This window comes from Ambystoma mexicanum, chromosome 2q (assembly GCF_040938575.1).
Source record: "Ambystoma mexicanum isolate Mex_15411 chromosome 2q, UKY_AmexF1_1, whole genome shotgun sequence".
NCBI lineage: Eukaryota > Metazoa > Chordata > Amphibia > Caudata > Ambystomatidae > Ambystoma > Ambystoma mexicanum.
This window is the reverse complement of record NC_090924.1, coordinates 766,394,312-766,413,642: the sequence shown is the minus strand read 5'-3', so window position 1 is coordinate 766,413,642 and position 19,331 is coordinate 766,394,312. Positions and strand designations below refer to the sequence as shown.

The window sequence follows — 19,331 nt, the reverse complement described above, 5'->3', positions numbered from 1 at the left end:
AGCTCCGCTTTCACCTATCTAAGGTGAGCACATTCAGCCTACGAGAAACGTGGGGAGGCCAGAAAGGGGAAAGTCAGATTGGCCAATCAGACGTACATTAACCCTTTGTTCTCCTATTTGCAGACACCTCACCCTCCGGGTCAAAATTACGGTGAGGAGAGGGCCCATCCAGGGTGTTATCAGAGGTCTGCGCGTGACCCTAGAAGACACTGAAATCTCCCAGCCCGGACCTGCGCCTCCGAGGGATTCAGGTGAGCGTTACAATACTCTAGCCTTCGGGGTCCTTGTCTTCTGTGTCTAGTTGCCTCTCCATTGAGGACTTACTAGAGTCCTTTGGCAGGAAGGCTTACCTTCAAGCTGGGCAACACCATCTGTAAAGCAAACTTGGGCGTGCTTCTGTCAGCCACTAATCAGAAGCTGTGGAGGGTGATTTTCTCCTCTATCTTCCTCTTGAAAGACAAGGTGTGTTTAAGGCAGGCCTCGCAGAGGCCATAGCTATTGCGCAGCACCTGATGGAGTCTGCTGTCTCCCATATTGACACGGCCAACAGGTGCATGTGTGTGGGGTGGGGATGTGCAGGACTGCATGGCTGCACGCCACCAGGTTTTCTGCTAACATTCAGGAGCAGATCCTTGACCTGACCTTTGGATATGTTTCATTCGTCGACAGATGACAAGCTGACGAAGAAGACAACTTCGACCCGGACTGCCAAGTCATTGGCCATTTTGGCCAAGCCCACACACACATCCTTCCCCAAGAGCCAGGGCAGGTCTGACCATAAGCCTTGGTCGTTCGTGGGGGTTTTGGGGCTTTCAGTTGAGAAAATCCCGGCAGCCCGACAGGTCGCCCAGTAAACACTGTTGAAAGCAGCAACGCACCACAAGGGTGTTTTTTTTCGTTCCCCCTCCTCTACCCCAGACAGGAAAAAGCAATGACGTTGTGGTCAGGAACCACGGTTCTCCTGTTGAGTGCCGTCTGACTTTGCACATGAAGGCGTGGAAGTGCTTGTTCTCAAACCCTTGGCTCCTCTCCATTATTTCATTGCGGTTGAGTTTCCTCCTTCGTTCCCCCTTTACCTGCTCACCACCGCTGCTACAGATAGGCACCCCGGCTTTACTGAGGGAGATCCTGAAGTTGTTTGACATGCATGTGGCTGAGCCAGTTCCCCCCCCCCACCCCCCCTGCAGATGGGCTATGGTTTCTATTCCAGGATTTATTTCGGTATTCAAAAACAACCAAGCGGGCCTGAGGGTAGTCCTGGATCTCTTTCCTCAACCTGTCCCTACCCATGGAACGCTATAAGGTGATCACGCCCTCCTAGATTGTGTAATCAATATGCGCAGAAGACTGGATGTGTTCCTGTCCTAAAAGAGGTGTATCCCCATCTTTCCACAACACACAGACAGTTTCTGCAGTTCACTATCATGTTGCACCATTTTCAGTGTAGGGTGCTGCCGTTCTGCCTCAATTCCGCCCCCATGTCTTCACTACGTTTATGACGGCGGTGGCGAGCCTCCTCGGGCTGGAGGGCCATTACCTGTATCCTTACCTGGATGACTGGGTTGGTGAGGTCCACTTCCACGGAGGTGGCCCACCATTCGTGGCAGAGGCTGACGGATGTGATCTTCCAGTTAGGGTCTTCGTTCGACCAGAAGAAGTCCCAGCTAATCCCTTCTCCGTCCCTACAGTTCCTGGGGTTCAGGTGGGACACCGTGGTTCAGAGCGGTTTCCTTACTCCTGAACGGCTGACGTCAATCCGCAAAGCGGTGCACCATTTTCTTTGCAACTCCTTGACGTCCGCGTGGTTGTGTCCTTACAACTCCACTCGCCAGGCTCAAGATGAGGCGGCTCCAACTGCACTTGCCGACTTAATGGGACCAGGAAAACGGGTTCACAGTCAGACGATGCATTCCAGCCTTTCTTCACCCAGACCTACAGTGGTGGCTCCTCGACATCAATGTGGCGGCGGTGTCCCGTTTGCTCCTCCATAGCTCTTTCTGGTAGTTAACCGGGACACATTCCTTCAGGGTGGGCGACATAAGCAGCATATTCCATTCACAGCCTGTGGTGCAGGGAGGAGGCCAACTCTCAAATCAATCGTCTGGAGCTGAAGGGGGTGGATTTGGCTCTTTGAGCATTTTCGTCCCCTGATAGTAGGCAGATGCTTGTCAGGACCCAGCATTCTAAAAAACAATGTTCTATCTGAACATGCTTGGGGAACCAGGTCAAGGGCACTATACATGGAGGCGGTCTTGATCTGGTAATGGGCTCTGGGCATCTGTATCAGAAGAGCAGTTCATCTTCCTGAGGACAGTAATGCAGAAACAGACAGTTGAGCCAGCTGGGCTCCAACACCTATTAATGGGAACTGGACAGCAACCTCTTAAATGCTTTCTCCTGTGGTGAACCGCGCAGGTCGACCTCTTTGCATCGCAGTACAACCACAAGAGCTTGCTATTCGCATCAGGGTTCGGGTTCCCTGGGGTCTCGTTTCAGCTCTCCTGGGACAACCTCAACGGTTATGCCTGCCCTCCTCCTGCCTTTCTCCAGAGGCTTCTCTGCAAGTTAAGGACGGTTCTGGGCTGCAGGCTTCTCCTGATTGCCTCACATTGGCTATCGAAGGCCTTGGTTTTCGGACCTTCTCCAGCTCAGGGTGCAGCGACCAGTCCTGCTGCCGATCTGCAGTTGGAGCTTCCTTACACAGCAGGTGGGGGGCCTGTGCACCACCTGGACCTGGCCAGGCTGGCCCTAGCAGCTTAGCTCCTGATCAGCTGACGCGCACGCCAGCTGACTTGTCAGGGTAAACTGGGATATAAGTCAAGAGGTCAGAAAGCCCTCTTCCCATGCACAGTATAAAAGCAAGTGGTCACAGTTCTGTCATTGCGCTCAGGAGCACGGGTAGACCCTCTCCTTTGCTCAGTGGAGAAAGATTGGTGTCTTTTCAGCAGAGAACCCGGTGGTCAAGGCTCGCAACTGTTTCCTCCGGTCCATAGACCACATCCTGTTTGGGATCTGAATGTGGTGCTTTCTCCACTTCAGCACAAGTCATTTCAACCATTGGCCTCATTGGACCTCAAGTGTGCAACACTGTAGACTGCTCTGCTGGTGGCGCTCACTTTGGTGCTGAGGATTAGCGAGCTGCAGACTCTCCGTGCGAGCCATTTACGGTCTTTCAACAGGACAAGGTGGTCCTTCGCGCTCATTCAAAGTTCCTGCCGAAAGTGGTCTATCTTTGCATGAATTACCAATTGCCAAAAAGATAAGGCTTTAAAAATATCTGCTTTAGAGATTAAATCTATTTTTACTTGCCCAAGAAATAATACCATTGGTAATAGGACCTACACCTAAAAGGTTTTTACTCCCAACTTCAGAAAATAGTGAGTACAATACTCCAACTTCAAAATCTTACCTGGTGTCTAGGAATGGCTCGCTGAACTCAGCAGGGACTATTTCCACCAAGCATTTCTGCAGTGGGGATGCCTCAAGATTGATGCGGAAGCCTCAAAATGCACAGTGATCCAGACAGTTGCCCAGAAGACGCACGGGTCCAGCACCATGAGGATTAGTTACATAGGTACGATGGGTGAACTGGGTTGGTCATGCAGATGAGGCAGCCTTGATGAGAAGTTAAAGAGAAGCGTTTGGTGCTCGATAAGCACATGTAGAATGATAAAACCCAAGACCCTAGAATTTTCTTCCCTTTCGGCTCACTGATTGAATGGCTGACTCAAGCCATGATTCTTCTGCCTAGCTGACTTCTCGGATCCTGCCTTATTCGAACAAAGGTGTTGTGTGTAGTATCCCTTTTGTTGATCCTTGCATGAATGAGTGATCTCACTGGGCGGTGAGAAGACGCCTCTCCCACAGACACGTTGGAGGTGAGAGTTTATTGAAGTTCAGGCTACTGTGTGCTATGGCAGAAGTATCACTGACCAGATGGTTATCATAGCTATGCAAGTCCTGATGCAAAGAATACAGGCATTGTTTCTGTCACTAAAACCATTAGAGTAAGAGTCTATTAATATGTGGCTTTCAGGGAAGTACCTCAGTGGAAAGATTGTAAAAAATATGTTGCCATTGCATTGTCACTTCTCAGCTCTCGATAATGTTTGAGCTAGCTTCTAATGGCGCTGCTGCACAACACTAGGCTGGGTACTGTCTCAAGCACAAGCCAATGTTCATTTGAATCGTGCAGCCCCTATTTATCTTAATTGGTAAGGAGCAATGATGTTTATATTATTTTCATATTTCCATGTAATGTTCCTTTTTGACTTCTTGGTGGCATCTTCTTTTGTAGATGCTTTATATAACTGCGTATGGCCTACTCAATGTTTACCTCATTAGAGATTCTAGAACATTGAAGGTATGCTCAGCTTTGTGAAATCATAGTATTATCTGTACATAACTGTGTTGGCTTTGTTGATGAACTGATATCAGCAGCTTTGGCAGTGTAGATTACACTTTTTTTGAGTTTTCCAGACACAAGCATCTAGTCTTTGTAGTTGAACTTATAATGCATGTTGCAAAGACTCTAACTTAAGAATGTCATAGAAACTATGGGCCTCATTACAAATCGCCCGGTATGGAAACAACGGTGGCGGTAAACCCGCCGCCACCGCTGTTTCCATGCCAGGCGATCACAACTCCTGCAGGCCGGAGGTGATGTTCCCGCCAGGTCTGACCTGGCGGGTTTGACACCGCCCGCCTGCAGGCGGACGAGGAAACACCGGCAGCATTACGAGATTCTGCCGGTGTTTCCATGATCCCCATTCTCATTAAGTCCCATAGGACTCAATGGGAATGGGGATTAACACCATTCCGCCTCCGTGATTCCCGGGAAACAGGGGTTGTAATGCCCCGGTAATTCCGGGAATCACGGAGGCGGAATGGTCATACGAGTCCGGCGGTGACCAGGTGGTTTTACCGCTGCGGTTACCGCCGGACTCATAATGAGGCCCTATGAGTTAAGTAAATAATACTGAATCTATTTGATTTTCGTTTCGTGATTTCAGATATTCCCTGAAGGACGTTTAGTCCGAAACGCATTGGATCTTCATCTTTATTTCAGCCTGTGATTATAAATAAGCAGTGTTTTTTTGTGTCCAATCTTAGCACTATATTAATTATAGCAGCAGCATCATCACATGATTGAGAGCTCTGATGAAAGGGGTTACCATAGAGGTCCACCCAGTTTCTGCTAAAGCCCTTCGGCTTGGGGTCATCCCCTACCCCTTGCCTTGGGCAGTGCATGCCCCACCTCCCTTAATGCTCCCTATATTTAGTAGCTCACTAGCTGTGGATTGATCCTGCTTTCCCAAGCTCCTTCTGGTGTTTCTTTCGTACTTCAACCCATCTTCTGCCACCTCCTGATACTCGCCTCCTGCCACTTCCTCATACTCCTTGCTTCCTGTCACCTTCTGATATTCCTCGCCTACAGCAGTCTCCTGCCACCTCCTGATACTACTAGTCTCCTGACCCCTCCTGATAGTAATCGTGCCATGCAACCTTCTAATATTGCCAGTTTCATGCAATGTCCTGATACTACTCATTTCCTGCCACCACCAGCCACTATTCTACTTGTCTCCTGCTACGTCCTGATTGAACTAGTCTCTTGCCACCAGCGGATACTATACTACTAGTCTCCTACTACCACCTGATACTAATACTACTAGTCTTCTGTCCCCTCTTAATTTAACTAGTCTTATGCCACCTCTGGATTCTGCTAGTCTCCTGTCACCTCAGGATACTACTTGTTTCCTGCCGCCTTGGGATACAACTCGTTTCCTGCTGCCTTTGCGATACTACTAGTTTCCTGCCGCCTAGGCTACTACTCGTTTCCTCCTACCTCCTTATGTGCCCTCTCCCCCTCTTCCCCCTCCGACCTCCATCCCCCAGTACTCTCCTGAATTGCCTACTCGCTCCAAACTCTGCTTGTGGCTTTCTCCAGACTTCAACACAACAATTTATTTAGCTGGGGTATAAATACCTTGAAGTCCAGTTACCCACCCGCTTAGCTCCCTCCCCCGTGTGGAGCTTGGATTGAGGGTCTTCAGCTGTGCAGCCTGATTCTGCAGAGATTTGGGCTGGCTCCCCTTAGATCAGATGTGTTTTCTTGCCCACAGCTTTAAAAGCTGCATCAGCCATCTTGGAATAGGACGGCGAGTGTTTTCAAGTATGTGTGGTGGATTCTGGGAGCAGAGCCATATCTGCTTCTCTTCATGCAGTGAGTGTTGATGGGACACTATTTGCTGGAACAATGCTGTCATGAAATGTGTTTTCTCTCCTCCCAGATGTTTCTTTGCAGGGCATGTGTTGACTGCAAGGTGGGTTTTCTCTGCACATGGGTGTTTTGCAAGATGCTGATAGACTGAATTGGGGGAATCTCTGACCTGACCCTTCCTAAACACATGTACATCTCTTAAAGGACCAGTAGTAGTTTGTGTCTGTGGCAGTCCCATGTCCACAGGCAGGGAATAGGTAGAGGCAAGCAGGGGATAATCCTGTAATGACCTTTATTCACTAGCTAAGAGAGGTACCCGTTGGTCACCCCTTCCGATGTCCCCAAAATAGGGCAGGGTACATCGTCGCACAACGCTAAAAATCAAAGTACCCCTCTGCTTACATTTCTTTTATACGTATGTTCTGAAGGGCCCATACATAAACCTGATTACCTTCAGAGAGGATGAACTCTCCCCCATACAAAGACCAGTGTATTGTGCTCACTCTAATGGTTCAATTAAGGCTTGGATTATATTTACTCTAGCGGAGCATGTGTCTCTTTATCTGATGGTGACCATAGCATGCAAATAAAAAGACTAAGCATTTCGAATTGAATGCCCGAGTTGTAGCCCATATATCAATCTAATCCACAAAAGCCCTTCCAAAACTCGATGAAGGCATCCTCTCTTTATTTAAAACATCCAAAATCTTTGTGGTTTAAATCAAGGGATGAGATACCTCTCCTTCACTTTGATTAGTGTGACTGTCTGTGAACTTTGCACATTGCGCCCCATTTGTTTGTGTTCTTCTTTCTTTGCCAGTTCTTTCACTGACAACTGTCCACATTCACTGATTTCTCCTAAGCCTAGGCTGCTTGAGATTTTTTAAGATTTGTCTGTCAGAATTCTTCAGGTCACAGATCTTTGTATCTGCATAGCAAATTAAGTAACACAGAAGCAAACCTAACCAGATGTTTCTATGGGATAGCCAGATTCTAAAGGTAATTTTGTTTCTATTAATATGCAGTAAATTATAAGCTACATACTAATGTTCACCCGTTATCTACCTTGTTTGATCTACCCTAGTAGTGCTTAGTTTCAGTAGCCAGGTTTTTTCACACAGTTTGTTAGATATAAGTTGTTGATAGGAGGGTCCTTGGGCTACCTATGAATGGAGATTTATTTTGGTTAGTCATCAGCCAAATTCTGCATGCCTGACTGAAATGAATATCTTTGTGCTGTTTTTAACAATCTTACATGGGAGGATCCTTGGGATTTAACACTATGGTGATTCTTTGCACATATCATCCATTACAACATGTAGTGAAGTATTCCTTAGTGCTATTTAATCCTGTTTTGTGAAATCATTCAATTATAGAGTTGTTATTGGTAGGAAAGCTTGTATGTCACTAAAGTCTTTGCTACATTGCCATCTTAATATGATGAGCTTTTTTGTAGGATGATAGAAACTACATTCATAAAGTTTGCAGAATGTTAAAAGAATTAACCAAACTTAGAAAGACCCCTTCAGTCTTAAATTATTAACATATAGAAGACCTCCAAAACTGTATATTTTTTCATGGTGAAATATGTTGCTGGGCACTATGATACTTTTCCACTTTGGATTGCCGGCATCAATGTGGAACCGAAATGCTAGATCGAAGCATGGCAATAGCTACAGAATTCTGTTTCATGTTAATCCTGATGATTTTAAACAGTTGTATTATTTCAAATGGGATGTTATTGCCCCTACTGCCGGTACAAACTTGGGATGCGTTTTTTCAAACCAGAATTAGAGTGCAGCCAGATTGCTCTCCCGAATGCCTGGATAGGTCTGACATGTACATTTATAACATTACGGTCTTTATTTACAAATTCTATAGTTGCCTTGCTAATGTATTCTTTGTATTTTTTGTTTTAGAAAACCATTCTGCTCCTCCAGATGTTACTACATACACCTCAGAGCACTCAATACAGGTAGAACGACCGCAAGGATCAACGCCACGGGTGGCCCCAAAGTACGGCAATGCAGAGCTTATGGAGACTGGGGATGGTATGTTTCTGAATGGCAAAGTAATGATCCTTTTAAAATCATTGGCCTCCCTTATAGGTCTGCTTCGGCTACTGTAGTAGAGTTGATGAAAGCGACGCCTGTTCGTCCATCAATCATGTTGTGACACAGTACATTTGCAATATCTGCTTATACACATTGCACCCTTTGCCGCCTATGAGGCAGTCTGCCTCAGCCGTCATCCCCAACACATTTTTCTCTTTCCCTCATTGCCGATAGTCCTGAAATGCAAACTAACTGCACATCTCCACTCTCTCCAAGGTGTGTTGCTAGGCACAAACTGCATAGTGCATGCACAACATTTTAACCCAACATGTTGTACTATTTACTGTCATGCAGGGAAGGCACTTATTGCTGTTGACAAGATGGTGGCAAGCATATAGAGCCATACTGTTTAAAAAAAAAAGTATTCATATAGCGTGCAAAACCCCAAGGTATCTAGACGCTTAATTTATGAGAATAGTTTCAGTGCTTCGGGTTACAGAAAAGGAAGCGTAGGAGGTGCATTACAACATCGTGGAACATGCAAAGGTAATACAACATACGTATAGTGCAAGAGGTACATGGTGATTACATACAGTGAGCCTCACACCATGTTGCAGGGCGACAAGAGCAAACAAATACAAAAGTCAAGCAATATGCAAATAAAATGTGCCTACCCCATGTTGCAGGGCGGCAACAGCACAGAAATGTGAAAGCCAAATAATGGGCAAAAAGGTGCCTACCCCTTGTTGCAGGGAGGCAGCAGAATACAAAGTCCTAGCAACCAGGGGAGCGGGGGCACACACACACACACACATCATCACAGGAGGCCAGGGGAGGCGGTGGGGGCACCCACATCATCACTGGTGACCGGGGGGGGGCACACACATCATCACAGGCGACCAGGGGAGAGTACCTGTAGCGGACCAGAAGCAGACAGGGGCCTTAGGATCGGGCCTTCGGAGGAGGGCCGACCAAGCATGCCAGCTTCACATTGGCTCACAAAAGTGGAGCCTGAACCAATGGGTGCACAGCACCATGAAGCCCAAAGCACAGTGTGTGGGCCACCATCTTGGAATGGCGGCTCGCAGTTCAAGCATATGGTAGAATAGCAGTAGCAGGCGAGAATGCACGCACACATGCAAAAACTTTCAATGTCCAATGGACAGATGTAAATTGCCACAAACATCGTGGCAGAGAAGCAATTTAGTGGAATGGAGGAGCAGACGTGCACATGCCTGTAAGGGCCTGGGGGGGCTTACCTTCATCCCCAAGATGTGCCGAGGGAGCACTTGGCGACATCCGATGGATATGAGAAGGGCACAGTGTCCATCCGACATCTGCTGCCTTGCCGAGGCGAGGGAGTGTAAAGAGTAGAGAAAGTTGTCCGCAGCCAGGATCGGGTCTTCGGAGGAGGGCTTCAAGCCTGCCGGCTTCCCATTAGCTCACAAAAGTGGAGCCTGAACCAATGGGGACACAGCACCATGCAGTCCAAAGCATGGTGTGTGGGCCACCATCCTGGAATGGTGGCTCGCAGTTCAAGCATATGGTAGAATAGCAGTAGCAGGCGAGAATGCACACACAGGTGCAAAAACTTCCAGTGCACAGATGTAAATTGCCACGATCATTATGGCAGTGAAGCAATTTAGTGAAATGGAGGTGCAGAAGTGCGCATGCCGTTAAGGGCCGGGGGGGTGCTTACCTTCATCCCCAAGATGCGCTTGAATGAGCACCTGGCGAAATCCGATGGATAGGAGAAGGGCGCAGTGTCCATCTGACATCTGCTGCCTTGCAGAGGCGAGGGAGAGTCAACCTCAAGGTTAACCTCATATCAGTTTACATGTTCGACATGAGCACAGCATTGTTAGTGTCAAGGTTAGCGCATTTGAATTTGAAAAGGAAGTATCTAGGGGGGAGCTGGGTTTTAACCTCTTCTTCAAAGTTTCTTTTTAAAATATTAGCTGTTATGGCCAAAAATTGCCTATAATAAATACAATGTGATGAGCAGTTGTTCGTAGTATCCTTTTACATCTTAAACAAGGGCTGCTAAAATATTTATTACTCCTACATCCCGTTTCCTCCATAATGTATGGCCGTTGCTCACTAGGGACGGGAGACGGAACCAGAAAAATCATTTTCCCCTTTAAATTTAAATGCGCGCAAGGGCACGGCCCTGGGAGCATGCGCTCCCTTGACTCCGCCCACTGGCGCCACTCCTCAGTCATCCTCTGCGTCGGCAGGAACGGGCCACTTTCACCAGTGCTCCTGGGTTAGGCCTCCGGCCTTGTAATTCCATGCGCTCTTCCCCAGAGAAGTGTATTTTCTTTTTCTTTTTTCTCTTCCAATTGTTAGGTATTGCTCTGTCCTCTGGTGCCACGCTCCTCTCCGGCGCATGTCAATCATGGCGGCCTTCAGCAGGTGTCCAGCCTGCGGTGGTCCCTTTCCGACGTCCGACCCCCACGCACTCTGCCTCCATTGCCTTGGCCCAGACCACAGCTCAAGTGGCTGAACTGCGTGCAACACCTTGACGCCGCATGCGCTGAAGAATCGACTAACCAGGTGGCAGGAGCTCTTCGAAAGATCGCCTCCAGAGGACCTTAAAGCATGTATGAAATGGAACACCAGGCCCAGGGTAGGTGCCCTGTTCTCCTCTTCACCCCGCAAGGGCGATTCCTTCCCAGGGAAGCGCCCAAGCGGGATGGACCTTTCAGGGTTTAAAACGAGCAGGAATGCTGAGGCTGCCCCAGCTAGCAGCCCACAGGCCGAGGGGGGTCACAAGATCCTACCGGTGCTACCGCTGAGGGCCACAAGACTCTATTACCGGGTCACAACCCTAGGGGCTATGCCCCAGTACCGGACCCATGTCTGAGAGGGCGCCTTTACTGCCCTCTACGCAGCATTACCAGCACCATGGCCGAGGGCACTCAGCCTACCAGGCCTCCACCTGAGGTGCAGGGAAGGTCACAACAACCACTGCTCAGCGTACTGGTGGAGTCTGGACCCAGCTCAACAAGCACCACGAATCAGGCATGTGGCACGGAGCAACAAAAGATGGCCGCCAGGCCAGACAAAAAAGCGGCTCACCCGGCACCATTTACATTTGGAGATCAGGCAGGGGAGCGCACTTCCAGGTGGGATTGGACAACACCTGTCAACTGTTCCACATCCTATCCCTCCGCTTTGCACCGACGGTACACATCCCCCAACTTAGTGAGGCAGGGCATGCCCAGGACACCGCAGCCCCAGGGCCCGACCCCAACGCCCCACAGGTGCTCGTTTCCCATTAGGCACACCTTCGGCGTGCAAGGACAAGTACTTCGAGAAGTTCCTCGCCTTCATGAGATCACCACAGATGCGTACCATCCTCAGGGACATGCTCCTTCCGGTACAGCCACAAGCACCCACTGCAGTACTGTCCCTGGGTCCAGCTCAGCCCCTGGCTCTCATGCCTGTTCCAATCACTGCAGCTCCGGCTCAGCCCACTCAGCAGCCTCCGGCACTGATAATCAGCACGCCACAGCTGCCTGCGCCCAGCACTTCAGTGGCTCCCCCAGATCCGCAGGACACAACACTGAACACAGACGAGGAGGAAGACCCGGACACCCCATCGTCAGCCAAAGCATTCCATGAGAGACTGGCGGGTCTGGCTGAGTACCTAGGCATCCCACAGCCACAGGTTGAACAACCCGAGACAGGGTTGCTGGCTGAGGTACTTACGTTACGTCCTCCTACTAGAACTGGAATTACAGTTCAAAAGGATGTCGAAGCCTTAGCCAAAAAAGCTGGGTCAAGCCACACTCTACTCAGCCTACTAACAAGCGTCTTGATGCTAAGTACAGGCAAACAGAAGGGGATTCCCTCCTATTGTCTGCGCACCCCCAAATGCAGTCCTTGGTGAGAGCCGCAGCATTACTATACTCCAAGCCACAATCTTCCTCAGCGGCTTCCACATCTGCACTCCTGGAAAAGCTCTTGGAAGCATTTGGAAAGAAAATGTACTCAAATGCCACCCTCCACCTGCGCCAGGCCAACGTTGATGCCATGTTGGCGGCTGTCAACCAGAAACTGTGGTGGGAGATTGCAGACTTTCTTCCAGAGCTCCCAGCCCACAGCCAGGCATGCTTCAAGGCTGGGTTGGCGGAGGCCAAAATCATGGCCCAGGATATAATGGAGTCCACTGTGGCCCACATTGACACATCAGGCTGAGACATTTGTATTGCCACAGACATGAGAAGAATGACCTGGCTCAAGGTGACAAAGTTCAACCCCGATGTGCAGGAGCGCATACTCGACCTGCCTTTCGAGGGGGGAGACTTGTTCCATTCAACAACGGATGAGGAAAAAGAATATCTCCCAGACAGCAGAATCTTTATCGATTCTAACTAAGGCCACACCCAAGACCAACAGCCAAACGTACCAGCGCTCTGATAAAGGTCGGGCCTTCAGAGGCTTTAGGGGCTTCCAGGAGAGACCGTCCAGACAACCAGACAGATCCCCTAGCCAGCACAGACATAAGCAGCGCAAAGCGGCTAACAAGGGCTTTTCCCAGTCCCCCTCCTCAGCACCTGCCTCAGAGGTAACAAAGTTGTGACCGGTCCATCCGGATCCATGAGTCGCCGGTTCACAGACCCATGGATCCTCTCAGTGGTATCCAGAGGCTTCTGACTTCCAATTCCTCCTTCCTCTCCTCTGCTCCCGCAGATTGGCACAGCAACTCTGTTGGTGGAAATCTGCTCGCTTGCAGCGAGCCAGGCAGTAGAGTAAGTCCCAGCCTCAAAGCGGGGCGAGGGCTTCTATTCAGAATTCTCGCCATACACAAAAAGAACCAGGCTGGCCTGAGAGTTGTTGGCCCTTTCTTCCTTGAACCTTTCCCTTCCCCGCCAAAAGTTGAAGATGATTACCCCAGCCTTCATTGCGGAGACCATGTGTGTGGGTGACTGGGTGTGCTCCGTGGATCTGAAGGATGCCTACCCACACGTCCCGATCTGGGAACCCCATCGGTCCTTCCTGAGGTTCAGGATCATGGGTTTTCACTTTCAATACAGGGCAATTCGGCCCCCAGGGTCTTTCCAAAACTAATAAACGCAGTGGCAACCCTACTCGGGGCACAGGGCCATCACATTTATCCATACGTAGACGACTAGCTAATCAGGGCAAGATCTCCGGAGGCAGTGCAGCACACAGCCTCCGCCCTCATGGACATGCTATATGATCTGGGATTTTCTATCAATCTCAAGAAGTCGCAGTTATTGTCCACACAGAGTCTGACCTGCCTAGGTCCTATATGGGACACAAGGGCTTAGAGGCTCTTCCCCTCAGCAGACAAGACCACAGCTATCGAGAGGGCCACTGGGCATTTTCTCAGCAGACCAACAACCTCAGCGTAGTGGTACCAACACCTGTTGGGAGTCATGGCAGCATGTCTCCTTGCAGTGCCACGTACGAGGCTCCAAATGAGGAGGCTGCAGCTGCACTTCTCAGCCTTCTACAATCAGGAGAAGGGTTCTCAGGCGGAGCAATTCACCTTAACTCAACATCTCCACCAGGATCTAGTCTGGTGGGGTACAGACATCAACTTGCGGATAGGCAGGCCCTTCCGGCAGCCGGCACCTCAGGTCACCACCCCTGGTGCACTGGGTAATCTGCAGGATCAGGGAGTCACAGAGCCTTCGACTTATCCTGATAACGCCATGGTGGCCAGCGAGACCCTGGTTCTCGGAACTTCTCAGCCTGTCGGATCAGCCGCCGGTTCAACTCCCGGTGGGCCCAGCCCACTTACTCTCCCAGCAAGGGGGCTCAGTGGTTCTCTCAGCTCAGTAGAAGTTAGCCCTTGCAGCCTGGTTTCTAAACAGGTTACCCTGAAGTATTTGCACCTGTTTTTTTTTCAAAATTGAAATGTGGGTCTCTATTTTATTTTGCAAGTTATTTTTTGTTTAACAGACTTGAACATGTTTTTTTCAATGTTTAATTTCTACCATCTAATGAATCCAGCTTCATTGACAAGTCCCATGGGACTTTTATCAAAGCTGCATTACTTGTTCCTCTGACGTTTACTTTTTTTAGTTCCTTTTTTATTTTTTTAATTTTGCTTTATTGGTTTTACAAAAACAAAGGAGAAAAAATAAAAAAGAACGAGAAAAAACAAAAGCCAGAAGGCAAACAGTAAACGCAGAAAAATAAACATCTCCAGAAGTACATGTCAGTCCAATCTAAAAAGAGTATAATATGTTATTGAAATCACATAGTTTGGTGACAGTCTCATGTTTCTGGATGCGTCACCTCCACTGTTCGCTTCAACCCACTCCGACCCCCCTCCCCCACTTGGGTTAGTGTACATCATATGTATAATCGTTTAACGTAAGTACTAGGAACGCACAGTTAACACAGTACAGCGTCTGGCAGCACCACGGCCGCTGGAAATGAGTCTTTCACCTCTTGTAGTGTTATTTGATTTTTGCATCATAAGATCAAGCCTTTGAGGATTCCGCCAACTGGGAGTCAGAGGTAGGTGTAATATGTTTACTCTTGAAGTCCATCCATAGGGTTTCACATTTGGCTGCTGTATTGTGCAGGGAGGCAGTGATTGTTTCCATCATGTAGATGCTCGTGGCCAGTTTAATCCATTCGTTCTTTCGTGGGACTAAAGGAGATTTCCATTTGGTCGCTATTAGGGCTCTCGCCGCCAACAATAGTTGGGGGGGCCAGGCCTTTCACTCGGAACCAGTCCTCCTCGTCCTTTTCTAGGCCAAACAGCACAAGGTAGGGGTCAAGCTCCCTTTGGATCTCATCTACCTCCTTGATCCATCCCAGGACCTCGGTCCAAAACACTTTGACATGTGGGCAGCTCCACCACATGTTCCAATAGTTAGCAGTACCCCACAATTCCTCCAGCATCTCGGGCTCATGGACTGGGACATTTTAGAAAGTCTGAGAGGATCATATTGCCACCTGTGTTGGAGCTTTATTGCATGGAGCTTATATTGGTTGGATATGGAGGATTTAGGTTCCGCTCTACACATTAAGTCCCATTGATCAGGGGGTATCTCTTCGCCAAGGTCCTTTTCCCATCTGGCCCTAAGAGGGTCTTTGGTTCCACCTCTCGTCGCTTATAGCGCCAGATACATCACAGATATAAGGCCTTTCATTTCTAATCTGGAGTCTAAGAGTTTCTCAAAGGCGGTAAGGTCTCTTTTGAGTTTTTCTCTCCATTCAGGTTTCGTTAGTACCCCTTTTAATTGGATAAATTGGAATGTCGATAGATTTCCTATCCCCAATGCCGTTGTCAGATCCGGTAGTGTGATAAATGAGCCCTTTCTTTGGAGTTGCCCTACCCTTTCCAGGCCCGCCTCGTGCCATGACTGGAACCGCTCCACATTCGGGATATGGTTGTTTATACCGGGAGACCACAAGTGACTGAGCGGAGATGGCCAGGTAGTGATTTCGCGCATCTCTTTCCCAGTGCGCCATATGTTCCATATGGTGCTCAGTATGGGGTGGTATTTGATTTTCTTTTGTACGCGTTGGTATGGTGACCATAGCCATTCTTCTACTGTGGTGGGGGGCAGGTAGTGATTGTCCATCTGTACCCATTGAAGGTGTTTGTAGTCCCCGAGGTGTGGGATTAGGACGCGCAACTGGGTGACTTTTTGTAGTAGGTCCTCAGATCGGGAAGTCCTACTCCTCCCTTGTGTTTGGGGAGTATTAGTGTATTGTACGCAATTCTCGGCTTCTTCCCCTGCCAGATAAATCATATCATGATCCTTTGGGCATCTATGAAGAATCTTTTGGGCATCTCAATTGTTAGCATCTGGAAGGGGTAGAGAAAGCCGGGGAGGCACGCCATCTTGACAGCGTTAATACGCCCCAGCCATGAAATCGTCAATTTGCTCCATTTCTTGAGATCTGTCTCAAATCGCCGGAAAAGCGGGGGGAAGTTAGCCTCATAAAGGTCGCTCAGGTTTCTGGTGATCTGTATACCCAGGTATTGCAATGTCGTGTGTTCCACTTTGAGCCCTAGTGAGAGGAACTTGGCATCGTTCTCGTCTGGGGTACCTTGGAGGGGGAAGAGTATGGACTTGGATTTATTTACTTTAAAGCCAGAGCACTGGCCATATTCATCTATTAGGGTTAGGGCATGAGGGATGGAGTTTGTAGGGTTCGTTACGTGTAGAAGGAGGTCATCTGCGTACAACGCTGCCTTATATTCCACCCCTCCCAATCGCATTCCTTCTATGTTGGGGTCATCTCTCATTTTTTGGGCCAGTGGTTCGAGGGAGAGTGTGAACAGGATCGCGGAGAGGGGGCAACAATGCTTGGCCCCCTCTGTAGTTTGAACCACCTGGAATATTCCCTGTTTACAAATATCGACGCCTTGGGAGAGGCGTATATTTCTCGTATCCCATCATGGAGTTTGGGGTCTATCCCTACTTTCTGCAGGACTGCTCCCAGGAAGTCCCATTCCACCCTATCAAAGGTTTTTTCTGCATCGATTGATAGGAGGACCGGATTGTCTGGTAGGTTGTGGGCTGCGTGGATGAGGTGTAGTGTTTTACGCATGGTGTCGGCTCCCTGCCTCGCGAGAATAAACCCGACCTGGTCGGGGTGGATCAATTTGGGCATTAAGGTTTCCAGTCTCGCTGCCAGTACACTAGCATAGATCTTGGCGTTGAGATTGAGGAGGGAGATGGGGCGGTACGAGCCACATAGTTTGGGGTCTCTCCCCTCCTTAGGGATTACTGTTATGAGTGCTCTCTTGAAAGAGTCCGGTGCGACTCCAGTGTCAACTATCTCATTAAAGAGCTCTGTAAGGAAGGGTGTCAGTTGTTCACTAAAGGTCTTGTAGAAGCCGGCCGTATAACCGTCTTCACCCGGGGATTTCCCTAGTGTTAGCCGTTTGATTGCGTCCCGGGTCTCGTGTTCAGCTATTGGAGTATCAAGGAGCTCGGTCTCTGTGTGTGTTATTGTGGGCATGGTGATTGAGGACAGGTAGTAGGATATGTCAGATTGGGCAGAGATCAGCTCAGAGGTGTATAGGTTTTCATAAAAGTTGGCGAAGCACTCCGGTATTGAGTGGGAAGGGTGCACCGTGGGAGTAGTGGTCTCTGTTATCTCTTTCACCTTGCGTTCTGCCCTCTGTTCCCTAAGCCTGGCAGCCAATAGTGCGTCAGCTTTGTCTCCTTTTTGGTAGTATGTCTGCCTAAGGAATTGCAGTTTGCGCACTACATGGCCATGCTCTAACAGCCGTAGTTCCCCTCTTTTACGGTGAGCTGCATCTATTTTAGTGGGGTCCACCTCTGCGTTTTCTCCTACTTCCACCTCTAGTTGGTGTATTTCCTTACGTAGCTTGTTTTCTACAATCTTACATTCCCTTTTTTTAGAGGAGCCCTCGCGTATCAGTATGCCTCTCCAAGTGGCCTTCCCAGCTTCCCAGATCACTTGTTTGGAGACCGCCCCATTATTATTTACCTTGAAATATTCTTCAATCTCGGTCTCCATTTCATTTTTAAACACCACATCAGTCCAGAGGGACTCGTTGCAACGCCAAGAAACCCCAGCGGCAGGCAGGTTGGCCCAGTTGACATCTGCCAGAACCATGTCATGGTCTGACCAAGTTATCGGGACGATTCCAGAATAATTTGTGGAGCATGTGAGGTCGATTGTTAGGAATATATAATCTATACGTGTGAATGTGCCATGAGGGTTTGAATAGAAGGTGAATCCACTCTCGTCAGGGTGCAGAGCTCTCCACACGTCCCGTAGTTCGTATAGCTCCATCATGACGGCGAGTTCTGTAAGGTCCGCTCTGTGTTGACTTCTCGTTTCCGGCTTGCCTGGTCTCCAGTCTACGGACGGGTCGACCCATTGGTTAAAGTCGCCTCCCAGGATGACGTGGCCTGCAGCTTCTAGTACTATTTTAGGGATCGTTTTCCTAAGGAATGCGGCCTGTCCGCTATTGGGTGAGTATATTGTGGCAATTGTGACCTGGACTTTTGCAATTTTTCCCACTATCAGAAGGGCTCGACCACTCACATCCGACCAAGTCTTTTCCAGTTCAAACCCAGTTCCCTTCTTGATTAAGATTCTGACCCCTGGGGGCGTGGCCAACGAGCGACCGATGTAGACGCGTGCTCGCTGAGCTCCCGGTGCCGCCAACACATCCTGCCAAATCCTGGGGGAATTTGACTTGCGACACTCCTGCAAAATTACGAAAAGTTGGCCGACAGACGACACGACACATTGCAGTTGCTCCCGTAACAAAACGGAGGCCGGAGGCGAAGATAACTGCGGTGGAAGGTGATAGAGCGTGGCACCCGCCGAACTCGATCCAAGATGGCCGACAGTGACTTGGGATAGTGCGCCACTGACATCCGGCACGAAGAACAGCGCCATACAGGAGGAGCGAACGGTTGATGGGAAGGCAGTGACCAACCGTACGCGCTCCGCTCCGCTCCGCGTTGAGCGCCCGCCAACTCAGAACAAGGGGCGACAGACAGCGACGGAGAGGCACGTGATTGGGCACGCGAAACGGTGAGGAGCAGGGTGGGCGGGAGGCAGTGGTTGCGAGCAGCTTTCCCGCTTGCCCGCTCCCAGAAAATCGCTTGTGATTAGATCGAGAGTTAAATCCGTGCCCCGGCCCACGCACAACGCTACTAGAATCATCAAGGCGGATCCTCATCGAAGTTGTGACTGCAACGGTCATGGGCAAGGACAAGAGCAGGAGAGGCACGACGCAAAGCAAAATGGAACAATACGCGGTGCCCACACTGGCCACGGAGCCGACACAGGAAAGATCGGCAATTACTGAAGATGAGGAACCCGAACCCTCTCTCAAAGACATTATGAACGCCATAGCCAACTCCAGAACCGCTATGGAGATTAAAATGGACGGCATCAGCACAGAAGTGTCCCTCCTACGCCATGACTTGCAGAAACTCACGTCCCGCACGGGAGAGGCGGAAACCCGCATATCCAACACGGAAGATGGCCTCCGAAACATCCATCAACAGATGACCAGAGTACTGCAACGTGTTAAGACTCTAGAGGAACGGGTGGAGGAAGGA

At 49.4% G+C, this 19,331-nt stretch overlaps 1 protein-coding gene across 5 annotated transcripts in view; it reads left to right on the top strand.

Moving 5' to 3' along the window:
- DIP2C (disco interacting protein 2 homolog C) overlaps positions 1-19,331 on the top strand; it is a 2,321,522-nt gene that overhangs the window by 1,188,885 nt on the left and 1,113,306 nt on the right. For all 5 annotated transcript variants that reach the window (XM_069647998.1, XM_069647999.1, XM_069647996.1 and 2 more), the window contains one exon: positions 8,140-8,271. In XM_069647998.1, the coding sequence (XP_069504099.1) occupies positions 8,140-8,271 (132 nt within the window). The remainder of the gene's footprint in view (positions 1-8,139; positions 8,272-19,331) is intronic.